The 17,628-nt window shown below is 43.2% G+C and overlaps 1 protein-coding gene across 4 annotated transcripts in view; it reads right to left on the reverse strand.

The window, feature by feature from the left end:
* Window positions 1-314: 314 nt before the first annotated feature.
* The window catches only part of TWSG1 (twisted gastrulation BMP signaling modulator 1), a 28,911-nt gene continuing 11,597 nt past the window's right edge, over window positions 315-17,628 (reverse strand). For all 4 annotated transcript variants that reach the window (XM_030011368.1, XM_030011369.2, XM_030011372.2 and 1 more), the window contains exons 4-5: window positions 13,050-13,316; window positions 315-2,800 (exon numbers count right to left, since the gene is read on the reverse strand). In XM_030011368.1, coding sequence (XP_029867228.1) covers window positions 2,619-2,800; window positions 13,050-13,316 — 449 coding nt within the window. In that variant the 3' untranslated portion in view covers window positions 315-2,618. The remainder of the gene's footprint in view (window positions 2,801-13,049; window positions 13,317-17,628) is intronic.

The raw sequence follows: 17,628 nt of genomic DNA on the forward strand, positions 1-17,628 counted from the left end.
TGCTGGTATCCAGACGTAGGTGAAATAAGAGCCCCCCAAATAAATGATGATTTTTCTTGCAAAATGAGTAAGACGGAAAGTTGTTTATTCAAAAATGGCTATATTTGTCAGAAAGAACATTTTGACTATTAATAAAACCCTATTTTATTCATTCATGTAAAGAAAAAAACCCTCAAAATACCATTTTAATTTTGGAAAAAAAACTGCTGAAGAGTTAATTCTCTGTATTATTCCATTCATCTAGGTCAGTAACTTTTATAATACACTTCCTGGTAACATTTGCCCTGAGAAAATCTTGAGAAAGAAAACACATGAACCAGTAATATCTTTTTATTAAATACCTCTTAAAACACTCATCGTAATAAAATACACTGGATGTTGCTGTATGAAATTTGCATACACACAATGCTTACAGCGAACTCTAGACAGCATCAGGAATTACAAAAAATAAGGCAAGCCCCAGAAAGTGTGCATCCTCACTACCTACTCTCAGGCCATTACAGAGACAACTGTGTTCACATTTTTAGGCTATTCCCCACAGTGTTGCCTGGACACCTGTTAGGCCAGTCCCCCATCTCTCCCACTCCCCACCCTTGCTGTTCCCTTGACTTGACCTCACAGTGAAATTCTGATGATGTAAATGGAGACAGTATCACAGATCCATGGGGCAGCAGTTTTCCCCCCAAGAAGATTCTGAACTACCATAATGTTTCCAGTAATTTAACGTTGCAAGAATCCAAAGCATGCTAATGACCTGTAGCAATGCTTACCATATGTCTTCTATCTTGGTCAAGAACGATGACGCATCACCCTCCAGCTAAAAAGTCACAGCTACTGTAACATATTCTTTCTCTCCATTCATTTTAAGAAACTCAGGCAGAAGAAAAGATAACATGAATTGTCAAATACAGGAAGAACAACTCCTTCATGATAAGCTAAGTTTTTCTATTCATGTCTATGATTCTTTTTATCACTTAATTGCAAGTTTAAAGTATGAAGGTATTCCATCATTCACTAGTTCAAAACAATAAACCTTCATCTTTCAAGTACTTCTTTATAGCTGAAAAAGAGACTGAAGAAAGCAATGTTATTTCACAAAAGCAGATTTTTTATTATTATTATTATTTCATCTTACTGAAAGAACTGTATCATGAGAAAAAAATGAAAAAACATTCAGGCAAACTTTTCAGCAAAATAGATTTAAAATGACTGCTTCCATTTGTACATGGTACAGATAGACAGGTGTGACTACAAAATAGTTTAATCCCTCTAGACTGAGGTTAGTGAGAGAAATATGAATAGTCAAATTCTTTTTTGTGTGTGCATATGCATATACGCATTAAAAAAAATATTCAAGGAGTTAAAACCCACATCATTATAAATACCAAAAGCTGATCATTAACTACTCATACTCATACACTTTATTCTTGTACTTAGTACCATTACCAATGGAGCCCTAACTGGGTCATAGTAACTGCTACGTAACTGTCAACATATTAGAACTCTTACTTAGAAAAATGGACCATGTTCTGAACTCAGAACATCCTAGTTTTGCCTTTGGGGACACATCTTCCCTTCTTCAGTGACATTTCGGGGGGGGGGGCAGGAAATAGAAGTTCTAAGAATTATGTTTTGGAATAAATATTCACAGCAAACTGCTAAATGGGAACATGGCTGCTGCCAACTGCTCAACTAGTAGCCCTGTACCACTTGCTAGTTCATGTAATTTCATTCTTCTTTATTCATTTAATCATTAAATCCATAATAACCTTTCATGTTTCCTTTACTGGACTGAACATTCAGGAAGTAAGTAACCCTAGAACAGTGCAAAAGGAGGGACATACAACTGCATTTAACAGCTTTATTTTGGTATCTAAGAGAAGACTGAAAAGATTACTTTTTTTTTTATATATAAATTATGCAACATAGGCCCCAATATATTTACAAGAGCAGGGCAATGAAACTTGGAAGAGAAGTGTCCCATACATACTGTTTTGTTGGGCAGCCCTTCTAAGAAGTTAGGATTTCATCCATGGCAGCCCATGCACTGAAGAGAGAGCATGAGGGGTTTTTTTTCCCCAAATACCATTTTTACAATAGAAGGCTAAGCTCAAAAACTAGACGGTAATAAAGTTAAAAAACAAAACCAGAAACTGAAACAAACAACCCAGCACCTAAAGAACAACTATGCCCCTGCAACCTAGCAGCCATTTAATTATTTGTTGAACTTAGATGATGGAAATCTCATTACCATATCCTTAAGGTTTCCCTAGTCTAAACTACAAGATACAGTACTACATTCTGAAAACCAGTATAGTCAATACTTTCAAATCAAAGAAAAACAGTCAGAACAGCAACGATGAGCATGGCTGTACCATTCAAGCAGAAATAAAGAAAAATAAACTTAAAACATAGTGTTGAAACATCTACTAGTTAGCCTTGCTTACATGAATTAAAAAAAAAGAAAAGGTTTCAGATTTTATACATCTTTTTTCAGCCAGGTACATTTAATTGCAACCAGTAGGCACTCCACCAAAACGCAGTATTTGCAATCCCCATCTCTTTAACTGAGAGAGATTACTTTGGCCTCAGTATTGCTATATTACAATTTTCCTGCTTCAAAACATGCAGTTCATACATTTTACAGTTTTACTGCCATAGTCGATGCATTCTGGCCCAATACACTCACAGCAGGCGTTGTGAAACCATCGGTATTTGGAAGCTCCCATGGACTCGCAAGAGATCTTGCACTGATGTATTGACATGCAGTCATCAAAATACACCACAGTACACATGTGTTCTAAACCAAGAGGGGGGAAAAAATTTGGTTTAAAAGGTCTTAAAATATTTTTAAAGGTTAGTTAAAAATCAATTCAATGTGCAGCTTTTGAAGTAGGATTGCAAATCATCATGACAATGAGGCATAAGGGAAAAAAAAAAGGTGATAGTGAAAGTAGAGAGAAGAGGGAGTGAGCCAAGGTACAATCTATCAACTCCAAGTTTTCAGTGTCTACAACTCAACCTGTTGTCTGCTCTCCTTCTGGATTAATTTATTTCTATAGTCATGGGCAAGAATGGTTTTGGGTTTTGTCCCCCAGTTATGAAGGATACCTTCTAAAGTGTAAGGATGGGCTATGCCAAAATAACAAGCAGAGATGTGGCCTCTGAAGGTAATAGCAAGATACCACTTTCACAGTTGCCAGCAGTTACTACATGCTATCATGAAAAACTTCAGGTTTAGAGAAGTTATTTAAAAAACACCAAACCCCACTTAAATAAGTGTAAATGTTTCCTCCTCCGCCCCTGTTATGGGTTTGTGTGGTGCGGGTTTTTTTTGGTGGTTGGGGGAGGGGCCGCAGGGGTGGCTCCTGTGAGAAGCTGCTCGAAGCTTCCCCGGCTCCAAGTCGGACCCGACTCTGGCCAAGGCCGAGCCCGTCACTGGCGGTGGTAGCGCCTCTGGGAGAACAGATTTAGGAAGGGGAACCTGCAGCGAGTGGGGGGAGTGGGATGTGAGAGGAACCCCTCTGCAGACACCGAGGTCAGTGAGGAGGAAGGAGGGGAGGAGGGGCGCCTGAGGTGGTGGATGCCCCTGCAGCCCGCGGTGAGACAAGATGGCAGGCTGTCCCCCCCAGCCCATGGAGGGGAGCGGGGGAGCGGAGGCCCCCCAAGATGGCCGTGACTCCATGGGAAAGCCCGCGCTGGAGCAGTCTGTGACTGAAGGGCTGCAGCCCGCGGAAAGGACCCACACCAGGGAAGTTTGGGAAGAACTGAAGCCCACAGAAGAGACCCATGCCAGGGAAGTTTGTGAGGAGCTGCAGCCTGCGGAAAGGACTCACGTTGGAGAGGTTGGTGGAGGACCATCTCCCGTGGGAGGGACCCCCCGGTGGAGCAGGGGCCGAGTGCGGAGTCCTCCTCCCCCTGAGGAGGAAGGAGCGGCAGAGACCAGGTGTGGCGAGCTGACCCCAACCCCCATCCCCTGTTCCCCTGCGCCGCCGGGGGGAGGAGGTGGAGAGAACCGGGAGTGGGGTTGAGGCGGGAAGGAGGGAGGGCTGGGGGGAAGGTGTTCTAAGGTTGGGTTTTACTTCTCAGTGTCCATGTTTTGTTTTGATTGGTAGTCAATGAAATTCATTCTGTTTCTTCCCCCAGTTGAGCCCATCTTTTGCCCGTGACCATCAGTGGTGAGTGATCCCTCCCAGTCCTTATCTTGACCCAGGAGCCTGCCTTTATATTTTCTCCTCATCCCACTGTGGCTGGCTGGGGGAGTGAGCAAGCGGCTGCGTGGTGCTTTGTTACCGGCTGGGCTTAAACCACGACAGTCCTTTGTTTCCACCCCTCGCCTCTGCAGATCACATATTTAAGAATTATCACTAAAATCACAAACTTCACTCACATCACAAAAAAAACCTTCCCCATAACAAAATTAACATAATCACCATCACAATACCAAACAAAAGCGGACAATATACACACAATCGTTCCTCCACCACAATTACAAAAACCAAAATTCCCAGGGGTATTTCACTAACATTGTTCAGTCTGTGCTTTGCCCGTTACCTCTCCCAATTACTATCCTTATATCTCAAATCGTATCTCTGTCTCCTGTCTGGCTTGCCAAAAATGACTGTAGTTACCTCAGCCCCCTTCTTGCCCCATGTTTGGTGCCACAAAGGACTGTCATGGTTTAAGCCCAGCCGGTAACAAAGCACCACGCAGCCGCTCGCTCACTCGCCCCCGGCCATGGTGGGATGAGGAGAAAATATAAAGGCAGGCTCCTGGGTCGAGACAAGGACAGGGAGGGATCACTCACCACTGATGGTCACGGGCAAAAGACAGGCTCAACTGGGGGAAGAAACAAAATGAATTTCATTGACTACCAATCAGAACAAAACAAGGATATTAGGAAGTAAAACCCAACCTTAGAACACCTTCCCCCCAGCCCTCCCTCCTTCCCGCCTCAACCCCACTCCCGGTTCTCTCCACCTCCTCCCCCCGGCGGCGCAGGGGAACCGGGGATGGGGGTTGGGGTCAGCTCGCCACACCTGGTCTCTGCCGCTCCTTCCTCCTCAGGGGGAGGAGGACTCCGCACTCGGCCCCTGCTCCACCGGGGGGTCCCTCCCACGGGAGACAGTCCTCCACAAACTTCTCCAGAGTGAGTCCTTTCTGCAGGCTGCAGCCCTTCAGTCACAGACTGCTCCAGCGTGGGCTTTCCCATGGAGTCACGGCCATCTTGGGGGGCCTCCGCCTCCCCCGCTCCCCTCCATGGGCTGGGGGGGACAGCCTGCCGTCTTGTCTCACCGCGGGCTGCAGGGGCAAACCCTCCTCCCCTCCTTCCTCCTCACTGACCTCGGTGTCTGCAGAGGGGTTCCTCTCACATCCCACTCCCCCCACTCACTGCAGGTTCCCCTTCCTAAATCTGTTCTCCCAGAGGCGCTACCACCGTCGCTGACGGACTCGGCCTGGGCCAGAGTCGGGTCCGACTTGGAGCTGAGGAAGCTTCGAGCAGCTTCTCACAGGAGCCACCCCCTCCCCCAACCACCAAAAAAACCCACGCCCACAAACCCGTAACAGCCCCCCAACCCCACAATAGTCTTCAGCCACATTAAATGACAGAGCTAGAGAATCACATTTTCCTCAACTTGAAACTGCACACTTTTTTTCTTCTTTTTTTTAGCAATACGACCAGCTTTACTATTGATTAAGAAACCCCTTCTGCGTAAGTGTTGACTTTATTCGTCTAACATCCATGCAATTATGCGGAATGCCATGAAGTTTGGCATTGCAGCCTCAAACTGGAGCTGAGGCATTCACCACAACTATAAAACAAAACCATCCCTCCCTAATCTACTTCCAATTCTCTAAGCTGACAGATTATACCAATTTTCTTCTGTGTTGACCGGGTGATTACACTGTAACTTCATTCATCCTCCAAAGGACCTTGACTGCATCACATTTACCCTCAGTGTAGCTTGGCACACTTTGGGGTAAAGCACAAGTAAAAGCTGTCTGCAAATATGAATGCCTCACACACATCAGACAGATTTGTGAGCGGGAGATGTCAAAGGGCTTTCTAGCCTATTACTACTTACGGAGCATGGATACCGGAGAAACATACTGACCTACATTCCAACATGGATTACAAAAATGTAATCCAAACATAAATGGTAAATCAAGACAGTGGGGGGGTTTTTTAATTGGAGATAGGGAGAAGGGCAAGTAACTGAAGGACTCTCAGAGCAGTGTAGTTGTTAACCATAGCATTTATTCAGTCTCTTATCTGCGAGCAAGTCTTGAGAGGCTGAAGTGCACCAGAACCTCCTGTTCAAAATACTGGTGCCCCATAGTTTAGCAGCCTCAGTAGTATGCAGATCTTACGGCAAGCTCTTAAGGTGAGGTCCAAAGGTGAGCTGAGGCCAGCAAGGGTCTCTATCACCTTACAAGTCATCAGATCTATGCAGCCGGTTTCCCCAGTAGATGACTTCTGTGGTGCCCATGCTTTTGGGCACGTGACAAGGGACAACAGAACATACAGGAGAGCACAATGTACCCAAGAGCTTTTCTGTGGACCCCTCCTCCTCCTCCTTGACATCTGGAAACCCTGCCTACCCTTTTAAGAATTATCATTTGTTAAAACATGTATGAGGGAACCCTGACCACTGTCAAACTATTTTACTACTACCTAAACAGCTGCAAGAGGGTGACAAGACATGCTGCCAGCCCACTGAAAGCAAGTGAGTATTCACTGCCTTGTTCAGGCTCTGAACTGATGTACACATCTTGGAGACATCCCATACAGTGCAACAGGCAATAAGGATCTTGGGGAGGAAGTGCAGACCCACAGCTGAAGCAGTTTTCTGCTCCCAGAAAAGCTGTGCTGTGTTTAATAAAGCTGCAGTTGTCCAAGAAGTTGGAGTACCTGAAGTACTGCTGGGAATGTCAACAAAATACACTGAGGCTGTGTAAGTCCTGTCCCATTCTTGGCACTTCTATTTCTATGACCCCTTATAATAAAGCCTGAGGCACAGCAACCAGAGGAAGAGAGTTCTCAGAGAACAAAACCTCTGCCTAAAACCAACCAACATATCTACAGCTTCAGTAAGGGCACTTTATTCACAGAGGGGAGGAGGAAAGAGCAAAACAGAAGCATATGCTACGGTGCCACGTGCAAAGAGTGACCGGCCAGGTATACACCTGAAGTGCTCAGCCAAAGCTGAAAAGCGGTAGGGAGATGCAGCCACCACATCCTCAAAGGCAAGAATCCACCCGTCTGCTTACGGAGAACGTAAAAGGACTTGGCAACATTTCATCACCAGCCACAAAATTGACAGGGTCCCAAGAAGGAGCACACACCATCCATTCCCAGGAGGCCCAGACATTCCCAGGTATCTGTCCCCCTCACTCCTCACAGGAGGTTTTCAGTGGAAGGGTAGGGTGTGAGAAAGTAGAGGTTAGTCTCAAGGCAGCATTCCTCATGAAATCTAAGCACCAGTGAGTGTCTAGTCAGTCATCCAGTTCAGTGCTGGCAGGCAAGCACAGGAACCTTACAGAAGCCTCTCTAAGACATTCATACTTTTTGTACCCTCTTGCTTAATCCTGGTTCACTCCTTTGACACCTTTTTAGTAGTTTTCTTCTCAAGTTTGACCTTAAATGCAATAGGTAGGGTCAGTCTTCAAAGGTGTCAGCTGGAGGCACAGAGCCTCTGCCTCAAAACAGGCAATCCTGGCTAATCCAGAAAGATTTCTTGCTGCAAAATTGGCTTTTGAGATGTCATCTCCACCTGACTGACCTAGTCTCTGGATCAGCTTGAGAAATCAAAATGACTCATGGCTGTCTCTAGATAGTAGTGGAACAACTCTGTAAAGAAACTAGAGTCCTCTCCAAAGGGCTGCCAGAAGTGCTCACTGCTATCATGTTGATCACTTGGAACACGCAAAGGAAAGCCTACAGTAGGCCAGGAAAGCTTGTCAGGAAAGTTGTGCACACTCTTGAGGTGGGCTAGCTGCTCCCAGCAGTTGCACGCTGTCTTCACACCAGAGGATGACCAGTCCCCTCTGTGTTAGGAGACATATGTGTTCACCTTCATGTTAACCTCATCTGTGACACCCTCATCTCTGTTAGTACAAGTTCAGAAGTCCTGGAGAAGCCCAGTTCACTAGCTAATGCCTGCTGAAACTTGAAATAAACCTCTTGTGGAAGAAGAGCCTGTGATTTCTAGAACATAAAGATCAACAACACTGAACTGAGAGACTAAAGACATCTCTTGGGGGAAGGAGGCCAGAGGATGAGCAGCACCAGGCCCATAACCCTGGCAAAACCAGATGACAGCAGTCAGGTCCTGGGAGACTGGAGAGACTGGTCTCCTCAACCACTCTCCCAGGACTAAAATGGGAACCAAAGCCAGACCTCAACCTTATTAAGATGGCAGCAACAACCAAGGACATTAATCTTGACTGACTGGAGAGTGGGTAAGAAAGTTTATTTCCACCTGCACACAAGCCAAAAGGATTAGGTCCTAGAGGACAAGTCCAGAAATGCTGGTCTGGGGAGAGGACAGACTGTACACAGCAGGCCAGCGCCAGCAGTAGATCTGGCTGGTTCCCAGTAGCTCTTGTAAGCAGCTGGAGGACATGTATGTGCTACTGAACTGTTTCTGAAGTCTTGCTCACTCAGAGACTTGCCAGATCTGAATGAGTCAGATTGGCCAGGGTGCACTTTGTTCATCACAGGACACTCCTGGTTGCCGCCTCAGCAGTGTCTGCATGCCCATGTAGAGGCTGAATTACTGAAAGCAGCAGAGTTCCTCACCTCAAGCGTTAAATCCCTCTTTATAGGCTGCAAAAACAAGAGTTAGGGGACAAAAATACATACCTACAGACTCAGTTGGGATCCAGGGATCTGGGAGAGCACTTACATTGTTTCACATACCTGATTATATAGTCATCACTTGGCTCCCTCAGTATAGATAAAAAGGATGTTACTTAGTGCAGTAAAAGCTCTTTCATTTGCATTTTGCCAATTTTCACACAGTAAGGACTACAGACTACAGGTGCGGGGAAGGAGAAGGATGCAGCGGCGTTCTTTTTTTTCCGGAACATGAGTTTCTCACCTTTCCCCCCCTCCAATTCATACTCAACAAAGGTTGTGTAGGAGAAACAACAATCAAGTCTAAATTCAAAATGACCAGCAGAAATGGACTCATGTTTCTATCAGGCTTTGCTATGATACTGTCTGTGCTGCAAGTCAGATCTGTATTGGTGCACAATGGAGGAATTTAGCGACTTGGAGACAATAAAACAATTCAGTTCTTGTAAGTTAAGGAAAAATGCCTACCTACAAGATGAAAAAACTTTGCCAGTTAATGACAATTCCCTGTATGCCACCTTTGAAGTTAAAGGTGCTATTTAAGTTCAGTTGTCTGCTGGTCTATTTATCGGTAGCTCTAAAAATACTTTAAAAAGGTAACTGTCCATCCAGCAGCCATACCATTTTATGCCAATCAGAACTTATAAAAAGAAACATTAAAAAAAAAAAATCTTCCTAGAGAACCTACAGAGGTAGATGCCACTTTACTGGATTTCTAGCTCTCCTCTACCTGGCTGACGCTGGAGGGGAGTGGAAATGCAGAGTGGACGCCATCCCCTGTGTCACCTAGCAGTTTAAGTCAGAAAACCTTAACTACAACACAGATTTTGTTCCATCAGTTGCCAAAAGATTATCTAGTTCCCCTCTCTCTCTCTCTCTCTCACCAAGGTCCTGTCATCATCTGAAACAACTAAGCTTAAACATCTGAACTAGCAGTTCAGAGCTCTGAGGGTATCAGCTAAAAGTAAAGCAAAAAGAATAAATGTAGCTCTAGATTAATAATCATTGCAATTCCCTCTGAAGTAGCGGCTCAAATGCCAGAAACTAATGACACAAAGAACTACAGCAGCTCCAGCAGTGCACACATACTTTGGCAGCTAAAAACGTTAAAAAGTCAATTCACAGGAGGAAAGGGAAGACACTCATTAAGATAATAACTGGGAAGTTCAAGGTCTGGCACCTGGGCTCGCAGTAGGCTGGGGCAAGAAAGGAATGCTTTATATCCCACCGAACCACACCTCCTCCCAGATCTACAGCCACCCTCCCGGGGCTGATGGCTTCACGCCACTCAAGCACAAAGCTTGTGGATTCCCGTGGCTGGTGCTGCTTTACCTGGCACTCACCCAGAACTGCACTGAGCAAGCCTGGCACCCTGGACCAGCTTAATGGCGATCCCTGCGTCAACATGCATTGAAATTAAAATCAGAACTGTGTTACATGACATGACAAGGGGTATTTGTAGGCAGAGCCTTTCCAAATTTTGGAAGGTATTCCAGAAGACAGCACAGAGACTACTGTCCCCTTACCAAAATCTACCTCTCATTAGCCCCTCTCCTTTTACAGGCAACGCAATATGCTGCTGCCAGCATACCTTGTTGGAGTGAAGCATGCAAGAAGCCACAGAAAAACCACAATTGGATGAGGCACAGCACTGTAAAGAAAACATAAAGCATCTGTGTTCCTGCTCACAGGAATATTCTTTCAAATCCCTGAATGTCACACCCTTGAAGACAACTGCTTAGCAAGTCACCTTAAGGACGTCTCCATTTGCAAGATCTGCCCTTAAGCCTGGTAGCACATCTGGGGAGAAAGAAAGGGTAAAGAGATGGTCTTCAGTTTCTTCCACTGCAGGCTATGCTTGTATTTACTGCAACTGAGCACGCACGCATACACACACACAGACCCACCCTCTCCTTCAGTGGTTCTTCCAACACATGCCAGCTTGTTAAACCACACTGACTTGATTGTGTGACTGGACTTTGAATGGGCAGAAGCCATCAGACTCCAGCTACTTCCCGGGCTCCCTCTCTGTGGCCATGCTCACAAGGCTCCTTAGCCCTTGATCTACTACCCCTCCACCTTTTGGTTACTGCTTCCCCAATGAACTCATAAAAAACAACATTAAAAACAATGCCACCCCATGGCTCACACAACATCCAACACAAGAGGTACAATTCCCCAGTTGTCCTTGCTTCCAGCATAATAAACATCAACTGACCAAGGCCAGCAGCCAACTTTTCTTTCCACCTTCTTCTCTCCTCAATTCTTGAATCATCCATGTTTTTATAAGCAAACTTTAATATCACTTCTGAAAAAGCAGAAGACTACAAAGTTATCTACATTGTGACCAAGAAAAGAGAGACTCCTCAACAGGCTTACATATTCAGATACTTAAAGGATAGGATGTTGAAAGTAATTTTCTACATTTTCCAATTCTTCACTGATCACTAAGATGGAAGAGGCATAGCCAACGATTATGAGAACAGCTCTGACATTTATTTCTATTCTGTCTACTGAAGCCTGAAAACCAGTGGCATTTGGTAACTACTTCCAAATACAACTGTTGTTTTTGTACTGTCATCATTCCAGTGAAAGCTCTCTCAACCTAATCTCTAATACATTCTTAGTAAATGAAATCAAGGAGACTTTTGACTAAGGAAAAATTGCAGTGTTATGCACTTGTCTGTGTTGTTAAACTCAAAACTCCTCCACACCCTTGAGATGCAATTCAAATTCCAAGTTTAATCCAAAACTATCATTAGCCCATCCTGTTGGTATGGTAGTAAAGGACTGTAGTAAAGGGCTGCAGTACCTAAGTACAATGGGATATATTCAACATTGTTCTAAGCATAATTTTTTTTTTCCCAAGTATAATTTACATCTTTAAATACTGTAGCGTTTGCACACAGGGCTTTTTGTGGCTTGCCATGTAACATGGCTTTCTGCATAATTCTCATAATGGCGGGCAAGCATTTTAATAATGTCAAAGACATATGAATGAGATGCTTTCTGACCATCTGGTTTCCCAGTTCTGGAATTAATTTATTTTTGTCACGTGAAAAGGAAATTAGAAAAGTTGCCATTACGGTCCCATTTAATCAACAGCTGTCCTACTCAGAAACGTAACTAGGTCAAAGGCTCACAACAGTATGGAAAAGCAGCATGTCCATCAATTAGGGTATCTTTCAATGATAAGATAAAACAGCTACCACAACAGCAACATATGGGATTACAAATATTTCAAGTGTGTGTTGGGAAGGAAGTAAAGCATTAATTACACTAATAAAACAAATCAGATGCTCTTTTCTCCCTGTTAAGCAGCAATTTCACTATGAACTTTTTATGAGATTCTTTTAAGTCTGATGTAATGATTTACAGGGAAAAGTATTTCAGATTTAGTATGGAAACCAAGAAGCAGAGAGTATTTTTCTTACGCCACTACTGTCACTACCTCAAACTTCTCAACTCCCTGCCCACCCCCCGCAAACAATATATTGAAGTCTGTCCTCTAAACTGAAGGTGAGAATATAAAAACTTGATATAAATTAAGAGGAACAAGTCCATAAGTTGAACCCCTGCCCCCAAATTGCTTATTTTTAAGATTGTCTGTCACATATCCCTCCTCAACATAAAGAACGGTCTTGCAAATCTTACTCAGGTTTCCTATTAATCGTGGATTTCCTACAAACCATCCTTTTAAAGAGTCCAAGTTATGCCAGCTCAGATGGAAGAAACAAACATCTACTCCACATAAAAACGGTTTATGGCATGTGGCTTTCTCAAACCTCTGAAGCCATGTGTTTCAGTTGCCTACCTCTGCACTGATACACGATTTGGATTCAGTTTTTTGGTCTGTCCTGTCTCCTAAGCTACAGGTAACTGCTTCAAAGTCAAAGAACATACCGTGCCAATGTGAACAAACCGCCTCATGCCACAGAAGGAATTACAGAGATAACAAACTTATGTGGTTCAGCGTCTGCTAAGATCATCAGACACTTTAACACCATCTTCCATGTTTCTCAATACTTTTGCCTCACTCTTTTTGTGTAATGCTCAAAATTAGACTGAACTTTTCACACTTTTTAATGGGAAAATAAGCAGCGAGCACAGACAACACTGAAGGTGCACCAAGTAGGCTCCTGGAAGAGACAAGAGGAAACACTAGGAATTTAGACACTATACTCATTACCTTTGTCACTAGAGTAAGGTGCGTGGACATTGTTGCTTGGAACAGAGACGTTCTGATGCTGTGGCTGGTTCACGGTTTCTAAAAAGGAAACGAGGTTCTCATGGTGCGACAGTTCTTCTGCCACAGGGAAAGAAACGATATTCCAGTTCAGCTGAGTATCCCCTTCTGTCAGTGCCCGGAAAAGGGAAGGAATTGGTTCATGCAACTCCTCGACAGTACTCTTGGATGTTGGAGGTGTGTCACTGTAATTGCGAGGATTGCACATACCTGCAGAGGAATGAAACAGTAAATTACACAAAACTCCCTAAACTCTTCCCCTTGAAACAGGTGGGAATATTTAGAAAATTAAAATTGCCCTTTGGTTTTTTGGGGGTTTTTTTTGCTAAGCAGAACAGAGCCCTTTTATGTATATATCCCACTCTTCGCTCAATAGCAGAAGTGCTACCAAATACAGCAGGATAAGCTTTCCATAACAGCAGCTTTCAGGTCTCTGCAGACTTCCACAAAACACACCTGCAACTTTTGAGAACCAAGTGAAAAGAAAAACCTCATCTACATGGCACTTTCCTTCCCTTTTTATGCTACCATTACAGTTTAGAATATGAAGAGTTCAACAAAAGGTTTGTTTCCCCTGGGAAAGAGACAAAGCACAGCACAACCGATACTAGCATAAATCTGGAATGAAAGCTTATGACTGAAGGAAGACGGTATCTTGACAAGTCCTGAGGTACATGAAACTTTTGATCACAATTCAAGTATTCGATCTCACCCGCTGCAGCAGTGCACTAGATCTTTTTAGTCATCTGCCAGGGGTGCAAAGATCAGTATCAGGAAGGAGAAAGAGTCTGAATTACTTTACCTGCTTACAGGCAGCTCAGATGAACCTCATTTTGCTACTTAGTTGGAGGGGTCACTACAGGCAAAATGCTTATTTCCAGGTTACCCCTTCTTTATTTTTCAATGTCTTTTGTGGTATCTTTTTTGAAGCCTTGTAATCCTCTTGGCCACTTCCTACAAAATGCTTTTGTGATGTGCAATGCAGGTGCCAGTTTGTCATTAACCATTTAAACACTAACATTTATTACCAGCAATGAAACTGAAGGGTACCTTGATTTAATCCAAACATTGAAACAACCAAGATTAAAAAGAAAAGTTGTACCTGCACAGGTATTTAAACTCAGAAGCCATAAAACACTATTAGAAATCACCTGGCAAGAGACAGACAAATCTGTTTTCCTCATGTATATCTGGATATCATTTTGGGTAGTTTCACAGATACAGTTTTAGACAGCTACAGCTGCAAAGCACACCAGTCCTTAAAGTCTCTTGTATCAAAGCAGTACCGAACATAAATGTTCAAAGCCTACCAGCCCCACACAACTAGAGAAGCATCTCCTGTCCTGCAGATACATTAGGACTCCAGCTTCAGAAATCGTGTTTAACTAGAACCCTATACAAAATGACAATCTTTTCAATCTAGGTAGATGGATTTCCACAATGAACAAACCAGAGCAAAGTTCGCCCATGATGATCAGCATGCGATCTGGCAGATCTTAAGCAAGCGGTTAGCATTACCAGCATTTAATAATAAAAATAACACAAGATAGTCTGCTCCTATAAAAAGGTGAGCCAAATGTTGAATAGAAAAAAAAATAAGCCACTCCTCCAAACATCAGGTCATGCTAAAAAGTAATTCCACTTATGCAAACTTTCTACTGTAAACAATTATTTTCCTTCTCCTCTCAGCTAGGTTTGTTCTTCACAGATGTTCCTGGACTCACTCCTTTAATCAAAAATTTCTGTCCTTGCGTTATCGCCTTTTAGTAAGCACTTTGAATATTCACTCTACAACTGTAATAAAAGATGCTGTCGTGGTTTAAACCCAGCCAGCAACTAAGCACCACACAGTTGCTCACTCACTTTCCCCCCACCCAGTGGGGTGGGGGAGAGAATTGGGAAAAAAAAAGTAAAACTGATGGGTTGAGATAAGAACAGTGTAAGAGAACAGAAAGGAAGAAAATAATAATAATAACAATAATAAAATTACAATAATAATAATAATAATAATAAAAGGATTGGAATATACAAAACAAGTGATGCACAATGCAATTGCTCACTGACCGATGCCCAGTTAGTTCCCGAGCAGAGATCCACCCCCCCCCCCCCCCCCCCCCAACTCCGGCCAACTCCACCCAGTTTATATACTAGGTATGATGTCACATGGTATGGAATACCCCGTTGGCCAGTTTGGGTCAGCTGTCCTGGCTGTGTCCCCTCCCAACTTCTTGTGCCCCTCCAGCCTTCTTGCTGGCTGGGCATGAGAAACTGAAAAATCCTTGACTTAGTATAAACACTACTTAGCAACAACTGAAAACATCAGTGTGTTATCAACATTCTTCTCATACTAAACCCAAAACATAACACTATACCAGCTACTAGAAAGAAAATTAACTCTACCCCAGCCAAAACCAGGACAGATGCCCACCTAAAATTTAATTAGGAAGATACCAAACCAGCTAAGAGTTTTGTACAGAGACATCAAGAGACGTATACTTTAGTTGATGTCATCGTATTAATGCTGTGAAATTGAAACCAGTAAGCCTTTTGAGAGGCCCCCTGTCAGGTTGGATTCACAAAAAAAATTTCACTGATAAGAAGGACATACAGGAAAAAAATAACATCAAGATTGTTCATCAAATCATTGCAGAATGCTTACAGTTTGGGTACCTATCAATCTAATAAGAAAATAATATCTTAAGATGGTACCAAGAAACCATTGCTTATAGTTTAATGGGTAGCTGATCATTCCACAAAGATCCTTCTCTATTTTAAAAAGTATTTTAATTATAATAATTATATTTATATATAATAAATATTATAAAATTGTAGCTTTGGTTAAAACAAAAATTAAAAAGCTTAACTTATGAGCAACTGGTAAGGCACAAACATGTCTACACTACTGCTTTGGAGTGGATGAGAAGATGCAGAAATGGGCTATTGAAATGATGGAAGCAGCCAAGCCTTTACATGAGGGACTAGAAGAGCTTAACTCACAGAGCTTAGAAAAACAGGGGAAATAGGAACCTGTTGCTGTTCTCCCTCCTCCAGTGTCTTTTTCCCTGTCAGAGAAGGGAGAGAACACCCACACAAAACACAGGGCATCAACTGAGCATCAGTAAAGTTAGTGCTGGAGGGCAGGAGGTAATTCCTGACCTCAGAACAGACATGACCTGAAAGACATGACAACCTACCTTCTTTTACATTAGACATGATCAGCTTATAAAGAGACTTAAGTATCACCTCAAGTATCCACAAAGAACTGTCTCCAATAAGCTGGGTATGGCATGCACTCCTGTTTCCTCATTTGAATAAGGCTATGGCAAGGACGACCCTACACTGAAGAGAATAGGACCATACCATAGAACCAAGAAGATCTGAGGCACCCGCAGAACCATCAAGAGATGTTTTAGTTTACTCAGTACTAGAAAACTGAACCTGAAACCTCATTAACTTCAGCATAACAGTGAGTAATCTGCAGATTTAGAAAAAAACCTGTGTGTGGACTTTGCTTTTTTTCCCTCACAATCCCAAAAGGTAGGTTCTTCCTCTCCCTAGAGGAGACAGGCACACTATGCCTTGCTTTTTACAGCAGATAATGGTTCTGAACTAGGGAAGTAACCTACTGTATTATTCCTCACCCCTATGACTGAATATGACAACAGTGCAGTTTAGTATTACATTACAAAAAACAAGAAGACATTGGAAGGGCAAAGGGGATGGGGAAAAAAGGAGAGAGGTTTTGGGTTTGGGTTTTTTTTTTCAATTTTCAAGGATCCCAAGATCAAACAGAAAAAAACAAACTCTAGGGCCTCTTTCTAAATGTATACCCTCCACAAGTGCAGGGGCTGAGAATACTTTATGCCATTGGGAAGAATCACACATGCGCAAGACCACACCACTCCACTGCTCACTGAAAGACAGTAAAGCAAAGATAAGCTAGCCAGAACCAAGCAAAAAGCAGGATAACAGAAAGCATATTCACATCATGATAGAACAGAAGCGGCAATGGACTGCACTGAAAAGGAGCATTTTGACACTAATCATCTTCATGATTTCAGAGAAGACCCAGCCAGCCAGAGAAGCTGAGAGCCGGTACAACACTCAAGATGCATTCCTTTCATGGAAGCTAGAAGGATATTAAATGGCAGCAGAGGGAGCCTTCCAGCAACCACAGAAGATGAAACTTTCAATACATTTAAAACAAGAGACAGAACTAGAACACATCCTCCTTAAGCAGAGGCAGCACTCACTTGCAAATATCTGGGCACTCTGAACGCTACCTTTTAGTAGTAATGCTGTTGTTAAGACTACCATCTAATCCTACAGTAAGAACTTGTGTGCCTCTTTCTTACCCTCCACAAAGAGCTCTTTTTGCAAATAAAAGAGTGATAAAAACATTGGGCCATGCATGTTTACTACTAATCCCAAGGATTCACAAGGGAACTCAAACCTAAAATTGCCCCTGTGCAGTACTTGTCAATACACTTTACAGTTAGAAACCTCCATACAGCATCCAACC

The sequence above is a fragment of the Aquila chrysaetos genome, chromosome 4 (assembly GCF_900496995.4).
Source record: "Aquila chrysaetos chrysaetos chromosome 4, bAquChr1.4, whole genome shotgun sequence".
Lineage (NCBI taxonomy): Eukaryota > Metazoa > Chordata > Aves > Accipitriformes > Accipitridae > Aquila > Aquila chrysaetos.